Raw genomic sequence first — 13,759 nt, forward strand, 5'->3', positions numbered from 1 at the left:
CACAGTAGAAAATAACCATATCCTGCCATTATCCAAACAGTGTTTCTATATAATCAGCCTTGTCAGATTACAACAAGCCCACACACACGCTTGGGTGCCTTTATTAAGATAAATTCAAAACAAGGGAAGCTTATAGTGAAGGTCCAGGAATCCACTTACTCTGAAATCTCAGCTGTCTTTTTATTTTAAAAAAAAAATTGTTTATTGGAAAGCAAAACAACAACATTCACAAGTTGGTAACATACAGGTGTTGTATGCCGATTCATGGACAGGTACAGTTCCACAACTACAGTAGATCTAGAATAAACTGATATTCCACCATATTAACTGAATGGTTTTAAGAGGGTTTTTGCTCTACAAACAAGTGACTGGAAAAGGGAACCACCACGCAGACCCGGGGAGCGGAAGCGCAGTGCAAGGGCCTAACAGCTCTAGCCGGTGGTCTCTGGAAACAGTTACAAAAGGTTTGTTTCTTTTTTCATTTAGATTACAGCAAGTTTGTGAGAACATCTGGTTGATAGAAACATGTAGAGCAGAGAAAATGGATTCTCTTCTAATGAACTAATTGGCTTTTATTGAAGGGTATATACAAAAATATAAAAAGCTCAGACTGTGTTCCATTACAAAGCATTTCTCATCCCTCAGAGTGCTGGGAAAGCTACCAGAGAACTGACCCTTGCGTCCTGCCCCGAGTGGCGGCTGCAGCAGCTGCTGGGCGGGGCCTGGTGGTGGGTGGAAGGTTCTAAAAGCTCGCACAGTGCTCAGAGGTCACCTGCACTGGAACTAGATGCTTCATTCCCCATTTAGACATTAGGATACACTGCTCAGCATCAGTCTGACTTGATCCCAAGGCAGCACCCCTCCACTTCAAATAGAATTAACCTTTTGAGAGAAATAAACATACATTATGGAACTAGAGAACATACAAGCACATCAGATAATGTCTGTATTCCACGGGAATGAATGAGGCACAGTCCTGCACCTGAAGGGGGGTTTAATTCTACTATAAAATGGGGAACTAATTAGAAAGTTTTGCAAGACAAATGGAAATTTTTAAACTTGCCAGACATGTCATAGTAACAACTGGCCTTTTTTAAGCACTAATTGACAAGTGTTGAAGTGCATGTCATAGCTTTCCATTTTTCACCATAGTTTTAAAATTAATTTGTCACTTCCTCCAGACTTTAATCCGGATTTCTACAAGTTTAATGTTTTGCAGAAGATGCAAGACATCTTTCTTCAGAGTCTTATTCGGGTGGTGGAGGGTCTTGTGTTTCACGCTTCACTGAAACAATAGGGAAAAGAGTTCTTACACATTCTGCAGTCACTACCTAAGCTGTCTGAAATGTTTTGTGGAATGAGGGTTCTGTCAATAAGGAATTTTTCCTTATGGGGCTTTATTTGAATCCATTTGATTGCACAGAGCTGGAGGCAGAAGTGACATTTCGCTGAGCATGCCAGCTTTTTCCTTCTAGCTGTTGGCAAGTGCTGATGTTCAGTGTAGCACAGACTCTCTACAAAAATCCATCATTTGGGTAATTGTCTTCACTTCTTATAAACACCTCCACTTTTTCTGAACCCTTCCTGCGCTACAGGGAATTTATTACCAGTTCTGGCTTTGGCAGAACACGGGACTAACGGCAGGAAACTCTGAATAGGGCAGGAGTGTACACAGTAAGTGTAGTCTAACATGATGCCGGCCAGGAAGAGCTCCCTGCTACGGCAGCCATCCCTTGTGCGGCACAGCTCCCCCTCCGCTAACTTTGCGACTGCTCCGAGTTTAGTTTTTGCGGGACAACATTCAAAGACACGGGGGCTCAGTATCGCAGCCAGGAAGCAGCTTACACAGGACACGCTAATTAGTTAACATTTCAGAAATTAGAGTGCAGCACAATGCCTAAAAAGGAAAACCCGCTGGGTTAATCAGAGTACGTGTCCACTTACCTGTTGTTTCACTGTATTAGTTACATTAGAAAATTAAGAATTACCAATACTTTGATTTGGGTTTACAAAAATCACTCTCAAGTCCATAGAGGTTTCTAAATTGATGAGAAACATTCACTTACATTCATCCCTGGCCTTCATGCGTGCGATAAATGAGTAACTTTTATTTCTTCGGTAGTTTTCGTAAGGGTCATCCAAAGCAACTCCCACTCCTTTGTACTGATCCCATTTGTCTCGGATATCGCCTCCTTTAATTGGATCCTGAATTCCTTGTTCCTTGGCTCCCAGTCCACCAGATCCACTCCATCCTGCAGAGCAAGGACACAACATTGCAATCCTTTCACAGAGTTTTTTTTTTTATTACTAGAATTGTGAAGACAAACGTGGACATTTTGGAAACAAACAAAGACAGCATTAGGTTGATAAAGCAGGATGGAAACAGACAACCTGAAACAACATGTGAACCATCCCATTTATTTCACAAGCATTTGTACGCAGACATTCTAGAAGCTAACGGCAGCGCTATTCCTTAAAACCGTTAGGAGAGTAAGAAGAAAGGCAGCGCAAGCCCCATCTGTCAGGTCAACCCTGCTGACCTGCACTGCAGGGAGATGTAATACCTCAGGTAGGGTCAGTTCTATCTGATGCCAAACTCGTGTCCCTGTCTTCTGTATCTTTCCCAGAAAGGCAACTATCACTGCTCTACATACTTAGATCTCTGAATATTCTTACGTTGACCTTGGAATCCAAGGAATAATTCCTTATGAACATGCATTAATTAATTATATCTAAGACTTTGGCATCTAATATTGTTTCCTGGCTCGTGTAAGATTCTAGAGCAGCATCTTACCCATCTTCACTAGCATTTGATGGCCTTTATTTTCTTCTCCGAGTCTCGATTCTGGTATAGGAGGCCCAGAACTGGAGCCCAAACCAGCAGAAGAGCTAAGAAAATAAGAACAAAAAATTAGGAATCGGTGATACTACTCTGACACAAAGCATTGTCAGTTCTATTCTGTTAAGCATTAACATCCAACACGATTCCATCCACTCTACTAAGCTATTCTTTATTAAAGCCATTAGATTAGATTTTGTAAGAATAAAAAGCCACCACAAAGGAGTAATATTCTCTCTATAAGCGCATGTAGCAGATAAATTGTTTCTAAACCTGCTCTCCATCATCTTTTCCATTCTTTGTTGAAACGCTTATTGTCCCCTGGCAACAAGGCAGTGCCCCTGCAGGCGCTCCATTCAACCAGCCCAGGTAGAAGGAGATGGGACCAACCCAAAACTTACGGAGGAGTGGGGCTGCGAGAGCGGGAACGGCGCCGCCTTCCCGGGGAGTATGATTTGGATCGAGACCGTGACCGAGACCGCGATCGGCTGTGAGAGGAGCGGGACCTGCTCCGGCTTCTGAAAGGGAGAGCACGCCAGTTACCAGAGCAACTCCCGCAGTTCCTTGGATCAGCCTGGAGGGTCGGGTTTTTCCTGTTCCCCAGTTCCCAAGGTTCAGCCCCCCCTCCCCGTGCCCTACCTGGACTGTGAGCGAGAATAGGATCGCGATCGAGAGCAAGAGCGAGAGCGTGATCTCGAGTAGGAGCCAGATGACTTTGAAGATCGTGAATGAGACCGGGAAGACGAACGACCTCGACTTTTAGACCGACTGCGAGATCGAGAAGGCCCACTGCATGGACGAGCAGAGAAACTCCAGTGAGATTCCACGGAAAAGCATCAGAAACACAAATCTACTCCCAATCAAATTCAAATTACATACAAGCACTACTTCTGCAGTGAAAGTGAAAGCTCGAGTGTGAAAAACCGTTTCACAGAATCACAAAGCGGTTTGGGTTGGAAAGCGGCCTTAAAGCTCATCCGGTTCCAATCCCTGCCATCGGGCAGGGACACCTTCCTCCAGACCAGATTGCTCCATGCCCCTGGCCTTGGGCACTTCCAGGGACGGGGCAGCTTGTACCAGTTCTGTTTTTTGCAGATCAGACAGAAACTCCAGCACATTGAAACTCACTTATTCCATCAGCATGTTGCTGAATAGACTTTCCCTCTGCATTTAGCCCAAGCACCTTCCAAATGAACAGCTCAAAGCAGAAGGCGGCAGAACACGGGAACTCTCACCTGTTTCTCTTCTCTTGACCCTTCCTCCGCCTTGCTCTCATTTTTGCTCTGAAGAATTCGTACAGTCCATTCTGCTCCCATCCTTCACTGCAACAAATCAACCACACAGAACCCCCGCATGTAAATTCCACTTCAGCGGCGACCTTAAGGATTTTCACCAGATTTTGTACAGAATGAAGGGTCTGGGCAAAGCCGTCTCACAAAACTCAGTACAAGATCAAACGGCAACTACAGTTGCAATACAACAAGTGCATTAAGAGAACCAGATGCAGGCAAAAGAGAGGGAGGCACTTTGTGGTTTGAGACACCTTCCTAAGGCATTTTCCTTACCATTTTATTGGCTACATCACATCTACTCTTACCTGTTTCTAGGCCTGTCATGAGACGGTGGACTATAAAATGCCTCAACCGCAGCCAGGAGTCTCTCACTGGGGGGCATGGGAGGTGGAAGACGTATGTCTTTGGGATCTAAAGGCTTATACTCGTGATCTTCAAGCTGCCGGAAACAAAGCAAATTACATTTGTGTCATTCTTTAGGTGGCTACCTGAAGAGTTAAATAGAGATTTCGCTGTGTGGAGCCCTCAAATTTCAATAACCAGATAAAAAGTGATCTGGAAATAAGGATTCTGCAGATGACCCGATGCTAACTCGTGCTATCGCTATTGTGAGCTCTCTGAGAAAAGCCTGCAGTGCACAGGTAGCAGTATTAAGTGGGTCACCAGGTAGATAAAATGCAGATCTCATCCACCTTTGTGCTAATGTGGCTGGATGGAAGCCTGGCACAAACTGGTGTATGAGAATAACAGAAAGAGATGGAAGAGGCTTATTCGTTAATTTCAAATACAGAAGACATAACTGTAAATGTCCCTGAAGATGCTGATATAAGTACGTTTCCTGTTCTCTATCCTTCTTTGTACATATAACACTTGTAAAACATCTTCATGAGAATTCTGATTACGAAGAACTAGTACAGTGGCCACATCAGACCCGTGAGGTCTCTCTGGCCTTCTGGAAATCACTGGCCATCACCATTTCCTACAAATAGGGGTCAGACTTTCAAGTACAAATTAGTCTTTCACACCGTTCAACCAGCTTCCCCTAGCACACAACACTTGAAAATCATCACCATTTTCACTACCTAGTCCCCGCAACCAGTCCTGCGCTCTCACACCCTAAGCAACTGGCTGCGGATTGTAAGAATTTGAAATTATACACATCCACGTTGGACTGTCTCTAATAATAGCAACTGGTTTTGGATCTTTCAGTCCCACCGGTCAGTCCCACAGCAAGCACTTACTTTGACAAGTGGAGCCATCAGTCCGGCAGGAAGATCAAAGTAGGGAACATTTGGCACCAGACTGGGATCATCGTGGTTCATGTGAGGCGGCCCCTGGCGCCGCATGTGAGGGGGCTGCCCGTTAAATCCATGTGGGGGAGGCCCAAAATCAGGGTGCTGTGGTCCTCCCCAGGGAGGATGCTCGCTGATTCCAGGATGAGGCAACCTGTGACCAGGATGATGATGAGGAGGTCCAATTTCTGCAGAGCGGGAGGGTTAAAATGCTTTATTTAGCTATCAAGAAAGGAACGCAATCAGAGGCGTACTTCAATTTCTGCATTTATCCTAAAACCCAATCTTGGCAGATCCAGCAAAGCACCAGAACCGAAGGACCAGAGGCTGGCAACAGGTCCACGCTCACCAATACCCTGCAGTGCACGTACCTCCCCAGCCACAGCAACTGCTCTCTAGACAACAGGATAGCTCAGCCCCAAGCCACCGCTTCCTTTGGGACATACCGTGGTCAAAAGGACCACAACAAAGACACACTTGGGAACAAAAGGTTTTGGACGAAGCAGGGCAGCTACCGGTGGGAAGCTAAGTATGCGACCGTGACTCAGCTCGGAGCTGTAATTAGTTCCATCTCTCTGCCAAATCAACGTATATAAAGAAACGTATACGGCAGCAATTAATTCACGTCAGTGGGTGAAAAGAAAATACTTTTGGAGAAAAATAAAAGTGGAGAAAAGGTAGAGATAATAATTCCGTCAAAACGGGGAAGCGAGCGACACTCATCCAACCACTGACGGACAAACGGCACGAACGCCAGGAGACCCTGCTGAACTCACTGCACTCTATGGAGAAAAACGCAAGACTGAAAATCAACATCGTTTACAGCAGGTTTAACAGTTTTTCCAGGAAAAGCCATTACAGCCACTTCCCAATCTCGAGCCGGTACTATTTGACTCATTGTCATCAGAACTCAAGCAGAATCTGTATTGTCATCGCTTCACTGGTGTCCTGATTCTAACCACCCAGTTTAGTAGGTCCCTTCCTCCGACAACTTTGCATGAAACAACGAACATTTTAAATCACCACAAGAATCCAAAACTGAGCATCTCATTCTGAACTTGAACCTAAACTCCCTCGGACAAGAGGGAGTTCTCCCTGTCTCCCTGTTCTCTACCACAATTCTTAAAAAAATCACCCAAGCAATAAAACCCAAGGGAAAAAAAAAGGGAAAATGTCTACTAAAGAAGTTAAACTCAACCCTAAATACATAAACTCAAAGCCATTGGTTTTCAACCACTTTTAGACTTGGAAAATTGAGAAACTTTTAGGATTAATGTAGCAACTCCTACACAGAAACATAACGTATCTTCTACATGACCTGTCACACAGAACCAGGGTGATCTTTGGCCTTTACACTGATAAGGATCATTTCAGAGTAACAGTAACTCCCACAGGTGAAATGGAAACTACCTCCGAGCAGAACCGTAGCATACTTGCGGACAGCCACGAGCCAGGCAAGTGGCACCCGGTACGCTCCTGCACTTTCCCACGTTCCAACAAGAGAACGGACCCAACGAAGAGGATGAACTGGAGCTAGGGACCATTTCACCACACACTACCGAGCCACACAACATTAAAGGCAGAAAACCAGAGCGCTTGGCAGACAAAATAAAAAGAAAATGAACGAGCGCATGCACAGCAACAAATCCTTTCAGCCTTCCTCTTAACTTCTTCCGTCTACACAGGTCACAGCTCTCATCCACAGGAAGATGCTGCTTCTCACCTCTGAACTTACTACTCTTAAAGCAAAGTAGTCGCAAAAGAGGCGCCCGTAGAGATGCCGACTTGAATTTGGACTACGATTTCTCAGCCATTAGGCCAGACTCAAAAAGCATGGAAGCATCCGACTCTGCAAGCGTTTCCTACCGAGTTCTTAGCAGCAGCTTTCCAAACGTTACTTAGGAAAATCACAACAGTCCACCAATGATAAAACTGCCACCCCAAATCACTAAATAATTCTGTAATGGCAATCAGCATTACAATGTAAGAAAACCTGGCCTGGTACACACTTTACCTTGAGGAAAATCCCCCTGGGGGTAATCAAAACGATGAGGATAAGGAGGTCTTTCAAAGGGATGGCGAGGTGGGAAATCATCCTGCATGAAGCGAGGTGGAAAGCGGTTGAAATTATGCGGATGCGGGGGCTGGTTGAATTGGGGATGTTGCTGATGTGGAGGAAATGGGCCTCTGAAGTGAGGTGGCCGCTGCATTCGAAATGGAGGTTCCCTCTGACCCCCACCCCATGGAGGCTGTTCATGCTGATTGTTCCACGGCGCTTCAAACTGGTTGTTCCAAGAAGGATCAGGCTGGTTGTTCCAAGGTGTCTCTCGCTGATTGTTCCAGCCTTGATCTCTCTGTTCATTCCACATTCCTTCATGGTTGTTATTCCAGGGAGGACAATGAGGTGGTCCCTGGAGGTGAAGTACAGAAGGCCCGTCTTTAGGTCAGAAGAAGAAAGAACACAGTAACATACCTTCTTAAGGAAATACAGCCCATAGGCAACGGGCACAAGTGAAAGAACACTTCAAATAGGAGTCTGAATGACTTCAACTGCAGAAAAAAAGATGGGAAAAGACCAAACTGTTACGGAACCAAACAGCTCTTATTCACAGGAATAGCGTGGTGGTTAACAAACCAAAATACGATTAACATTTTGCCTTTAACTGCGCTCAGAACGACAAAGCTTGGCATCGAAATCCGGATTTCTAAGTTTCACAGCTTTTCGCTGCGCTTCCATGACCAAGACAGTCATTCCCAACCTCCACAATCAAGACAGTCATTCCGAACCCCCGCATCTGTTTTCAGGACCGTTTCTTACCTGTTGTTGACCCCATGGTGCAACAGGGTGAGGTTGGTCAAACCAGGGTGGTTTATTTGGGGGAATCTGATCGTGAGATCCAGGCCCACGTGGTCCACCTGAGGCAGGATCTTGCACTCCAGAGCCGGTTGTGTCATACTCTGTAGAACCAGCCAGAGGCAGCTGAGATTTACCATCATCTGGAACAATTTAGACACTACTGTCAGCATCGAAAGTCAAGTGCGGTCAATGAAACATCAGCACACCGGGCTCCAGATGAATTCCTTCTGCAGAAATCTAATTACTGGGAGACAGGATTTCTGATTCATTTAACACTCATCTCTTTGATTCTTTTTATACTCAAGCATCAGCCTGCACCTGCTCTGAACAGATTCAAGCTTTTGCCTGAACCAAACCAGCAGTGCATTGTGCCTCATTATTAAAAAAGAATGGGTGCAGGGAGGTAAAAAAAAATTGTCACCCACTGATTTTCGCACACTTCCCAGGTCGGCTCAGTACCTGCTTGTGTGACCGGAACAGATGGTGGAGCTGAGGCTGAGGCTGCTGTTGGGGCTTGAGGAGGGGGTGTTGATTTCACCTCATTCTCTAGCGGGGGTATTTGGATCTGCTGTTGCTGCTGCTGCTGCGTTAAACTGTTCACAAACTCCTCGTGTTGAGTTTTCAGGTTCTGGATCTGCTGTTGGAAAGCCACTTGCACAGGCTGTACAACCGTTGCATATTCAGTGATCAAATTCGCCTGATAAAAAAAGCCAAGGAGGACAAATGAACACTGCACCTATAATACCTACCCTATCCATTTGGCCAGAGCTCCCTGTATTGCCCTTCACCCTCTCTCCCAAAAAACGCACGAGGATGCGGGATAATGCCGGCAGAACCACCCAGTCTCATTACGAAGCCTTGCAGAGATTTCCAAAACGTTCTCCGCAGCCTGGAACCCACCATCTTTAGTACCGTCTTTCCAATACAGCTCGAATCAACAGCGTTCATTATTAATAATGAAAAGGAAAGGTTCCTGTTGCCACAACGAAATTTATATTCGGTGTATCCAATTTAAAGCCTCGTTTGCTTCTTTCCTTTTGACCAAATGCTCCCTGCCATACAAGACACCGCCAAATATGTACAGCACCGTAACAAGTGCGTATCCTGTATCCAGGACCAGATCAGCAGCTGGATTATCAAACATTTGAAATAACAAGGTTATGCTTTACATTATGTTTTGCAATCCCTCGTAAGCAACTTCAAGGGAGGGGAGGGGGATCAGAAATTAACATTATCCTTTGAAGGGGAGAATAATTTTCAAAATACTCACATAAATAAGAAAACCGGTATTTTTGTGGCTAACCTGGTACTGGCCGAGTCCAAGAGCCGGGCTTTGTAACTGCTGAATAATGGACTCATCAAAATACCCATTTTTCTCCCATAGCTGAAGAAGCTGCACGAATAAGAGTGAAAGGATTTTAGAAATTATGAACAATCAAAGAAAAACCGAGGCACAGCATTTTTGCGTCTTCAGTCTTTCATGAGACCTAGGATTTGCGGTACTTATTTTTGAACCGGTAAACATTCAGACGCATTCATCATTATGATAAGTCCAAAATAAAGCCTAGGCACTTTTGAGTTCTATTTCAAATGAGAACTAGAGCACCTCCTGTAATACACTTTATGAAGACAATCGGACCAGAAAAATCTCAGTGATCTTTTTGCACCTGCCTATTTGTGAAGTTGTGAATAGCACCAACCTAACAAAGCAGACAGTTAAACCAAAACCAGATACTCACTCTGGCAATTTTCTGTTGTTTATCCTCCTCCACCGCTAGAAAACTGGTACAATAAATAGGCACAACCACCTTCTGTAAAGCAGCCAGAAGATCCCGTGCTTGCTTCCGCTGGCTTCAAGAAAGGAACAGGAAGAGTTACATTTTCCACCACACCGGAATATTCAATTCATCTCAGCTTCTTCTATACTAAAAGTAGCGGAATCGCGAAATGGAGTTCTCTCCCTAACGACTTTATTGTAAAATCTCGTCCAGAGGAAAAATATGCAAAGTGGGTAAAATGGTTTTACCTAAAACCGATCACTAAAGCACTATATCAAAGCAGCGGCTACCTGAGGACAGCTGCTAAAAATAACTAATACATTAAAAATATGAAGTGACTAGTCAAACCAATACTGGTACCTAGGAGAGAAACTTCATCAAATTAATCAAAACAGCAAACTGAAACCCATAACTGAATTCTTACCAGTGATGCAAAACATCATTGATTAAGTAGATGAGGTGCAGCCGCAGCTCAAAGTGAGCTCCTTCCGTGGTGATCCGGTTCCGCAGGTGCCCAGCCATCAACTCGCAGTGCGCGGGAGATTTGGCATTACTAAACATCCAGTTCTTTCCAGCCTTAGAAAATCAAATTTTAAATATTTTAATTCAGTCTAATGTGCTCCGACGATACGGGCTCCCTATAGCTCTGAAATAACTGCAGGCAGGGGAGTTTTGAAGTAACAGCTTTCATCTTACCTGCCACACAACACACCTATAAAGCTGTTGTTAACATACAGAGAATCTCAAAATTCAAACAAACCCACAGCACCACCAAATCCCTATGTAGATTCAGATCACTTACTGAGATTGCATCTTTTGTGCAAGTGTCGATTATTGGCTGCAACAAGCTGTCAAATTCATTCATATCTAATTGGGTTTCCTCCAAAACCTTTTGCATTTGTTGCTCGATTGCAAGCGCTACTGCCGATGTGACTTGTTCCTGACAAAAAAAACCCACAAAAAAAGGCAAAAGGAAAAAAAAAAAAAAAAAAGATAGAATTACATTATAGCCAACATTCTTTTAAAGAATGGAACTGCTGTATCCTTATCCTCTTGGACATGAGTAGCCATCTCAAGGACCAAAATCTTTTACAGATACTATGACCTCATGAAAATGTTTCAATTTTTTGGCTCTGAAAAGAAAAGATGCTTCACATTTTTCGGGAGAAGTCCAGCTTACTTCCACTTTTAAAATCTATCACATAATAAAAAATAATTGCAAGAAGCTCATAAATGTAAGGAACGTAACCCAGGCACAAGAACTCTTCGGTTCGGTTTTCTGCAGCTTTAACAGCTAAATGTCTCCTGCAAAAGTCAGCTGGTTGATAGCACCCCTCCACCCCTAATCGCATCTAAGTTGGAATACTACAGACTGGAACATCTTGCAGTTCCCAGCAATCTGCACCATTAAACCAACGTTAAAGCGGTCACAATTTATCCCACTCTAAACCTTACAAGGTTTTTAAAAGAGTAAATAGGAGGCTTTAATCACAGCTCAATCATGCCAGCACCACCTACACATCAGATACGTCCATTCTAGGGGCACGATGGCATTTGCCACACAACGAAAGTAAGGAAAGCAACATCCCTCCTCCTCACCTCTGCTGCCGCTCAGCGGCACACGGTCCTCTCCCCCTTCATTCCTAATTCCTACGGCCGCTGACAGACCAGGATACCCCAGGTGAGCGTTCATCCTTAAACCAACCTGTCTCATAGCGAGGAGATGCTGCTCCTGCTGCTGCAGGTTCCACTGACTCTGCTGGATGAGTTCCTCCACAGATGGGGTGCCCTGAGGGGCTGGGATGGGCGCAGCCGGTGGGAGCGATGGCTGCGGCAGGGGCTGGATCTGCGCGGAAGCCTCGATATCTTGGCTTTGCTTGCACAACACTAGCAGACAGAGTAAACTTTGAAAGCAAACCTCACAGAGAAACCTGCTACCACCATCCCTCGGGTGAAAATGGCACCGGTTCCAAACAGACCCTCCCTCTGAGCGGGACAGAGGGCTTGGAGCTGCTCGGATAACGCTCTCAGACACTTGGTGGGATTCTCGGGGTGTCCTGCGCAGAGCCAGAAGTCGGACTCGATGATCCCGATAGGTCCCTTCCAACTCTGCGTATTCTACGATTCTACGGTTAACGCAAAATCACAATGGTGACAAAGAGGAGAGTCAGCTACTCCCTGTGCACTTCCAGAGGGACAACTCCTGCACAAGCCGAGTTCCGGCTCTCCAGGTGCCGAGCTCCGTCTCGCCACGCTGCCCGTCCCTACGGCTCCCCCTGCCCGCCTCCAAACCCACAACCGGGGCCGTGAGGAGCCGTGGGCAGCGCTGAGCCAGCCACCCGGAAACCAGAGCTTAGGAAGAGGCTGCAAACCGGTCCCAGCGGCGCAGGGCGAGACCAGGAGAGACAAAAGTGTCCCCGCCGGCCGACCCAGAGACCCCGCGGCCGGGAGAGGGAGGGAGCCCCGAGGCGGCCTTGCCCGAGCCACAGGCCCCACTCACGCTGCTGCTGCTCCAGGGCCAGCTTGTACTTGTAGTAGCCGTAGAAGTCGCCCCCGAAGAGGAAGGAGAATTTGGGGTTCTCCTTCTGCTTCTCCATCGTCATCTTCTCGAACTCGGGCCCGTTCCGCGCCACAAACTGCGCCAGCTTGTCGATGACATTCCGCAGCTCCTGGTCTGTGGGGAGGCAGCGCCGTCAGCCCCAGCTCTCCCCGGTCCCTTCCCGTTCCCGCGGTTGCCCCCCGGTCCCCACGATCGCCCCTCACCCTCGGGCGGCAGCGGCATCTCCATGGCCGCGAATCCCCAGGCCGCTGGGCCGCGCCGCACGCACGGAACAGCTGCGACAGCCGCGCGGCCGCACTTTACGGCCCCGTCGCTATGGAGACGGCGCGCGCCGCGGGTCACGCGTGGCTGGAGCGGCGCTAGGGGAGGGAATGACAATGACAACGAGAAACGAGAGATAACGAACGGTTCGGTTCGAGTAACAGCACAAAGCGGGATGTTACTGTTAAAGTAACTGACCTGCCTTAATAATGCTCGCTTGCATTATTAATTATCTTAAAAGGTAACAGAAACAGGGTTGTAGTACAGCTGTTTGGTTTGTGGGGGGAGGGTTTGTTTTGTCGGTTTGTTTTTTTTTCTTCTCGTGTTCCATTTGAACGTTAAGTTTTGACCCACAAATGGGTTTTGGTGCGATTCAAGTCAGTGATATTAACCCGGTGTCCTGGTTTAGGGCAAATTTGGGAGAGAACCTCCGAATGGGGTCCCTGCCCCAACTGGTTAGGGAAAAATATTTCCTCGGAGAAAAGCGGAAAAAAACTATTTAGCAGAAATTGAATAATATTAAACAATAAAACCTCTCGCCGTTCGGCGAGACGGCAAATCCAGAAAAAAGTCCTTCTCGTGTGGCATGTCTCGGCTCGGTCCGATTCTTACCGGTCCCTCCGGCCCTGGAAAGTGCCGAGGCCCAGGCCGGGTGGGCCACAGGTGTGAGCTCCCGGGATTCGTCTGGGTTTTCAGTCCAGAGTAGGTCTGAACGGATCCAAGAAAAAAGGAAAAAAAAACAGTCCAGGGAACTTCTCTGCCTCAGCTAGCTAAAAACTAACTAAAAGCCAAGGAGAGCTCTGTCCCGCTGCCTGTCCGTACTGCGGACAACGCAGTCCGAGAGCAGGATGCAGGGGAGAGAGGACTCTTTCCGAACACA

The 13,759-nt window shown here is 46.4% G+C and overlaps 1 protein-coding gene across 3 annotated transcripts; it reads right to left on the reverse strand.

The window, feature by feature from the left end:
* Nucleotides 1-177: 177 nt before the first annotated feature.
* Nucleotides 178-13,033, reverse strand: CHERP (calcium homeostasis endoplasmic reticulum protein). Of its 3 annotated transcripts, none has more exons than XM_023942895.2 (18): nt 12,822-13,033; nt 12,559-12,732; nt 11,764-11,945; nt 10,861-10,998; nt 10,483-10,634; nt 10,020-10,131; nt 9,584-9,673; nt 8,740-8,977; nt 8,242-8,420; nt 7,438-7,834; nt 5,373-5,611; nt 4,437-4,570; nt 4,075-4,161; nt 3,479-3,628; nt 3,241-3,357; nt 2,795-2,889; nt 2,067-2,252; nt 178-1,285 (listed from the first exon to the last, which is right to left on the reverse strand). In XM_023942895.2, exons 1-18 carry the CDS (start codon nt 12,844-12,846, stop codon nt 1,248-1,250), a joined length of 2,733 nt encoding a protein of 910 aa, XP_023798663.1. In that variant the 5' UTR covers nt 12,847-13,033; the 3' UTR covers nt 178-1,247. The 3 variants fall into 3 exon arrangements, with proteins under 3 accessions (XP_023798663.1, XP_023798664.1, XP_086718743.1); XM_023942896.2 differs by having other exon boundaries at nt 178-882; nt 12,822-13,032; XM_086862617.1 differs by having other exon boundaries at nt 178-882; nt 11,764-12,184; nt 12,822-12,976.
* Between the last annotated feature and the right edge of the window lie 726 nt (nt 13,034-13,759).

Source organism: Cyanistes caeruleus, chromosome 25 (genome assembly GCF_971803275.1).
Source record: "Cyanistes caeruleus chromosome 25, bCyaCae1.hap1.1, whole genome shotgun sequence".
Taxonomy (NCBI): domain Eukaryota; kingdom Metazoa; phylum Chordata; class Aves; order Passeriformes; family Paridae; genus Cyanistes; species Cyanistes caeruleus.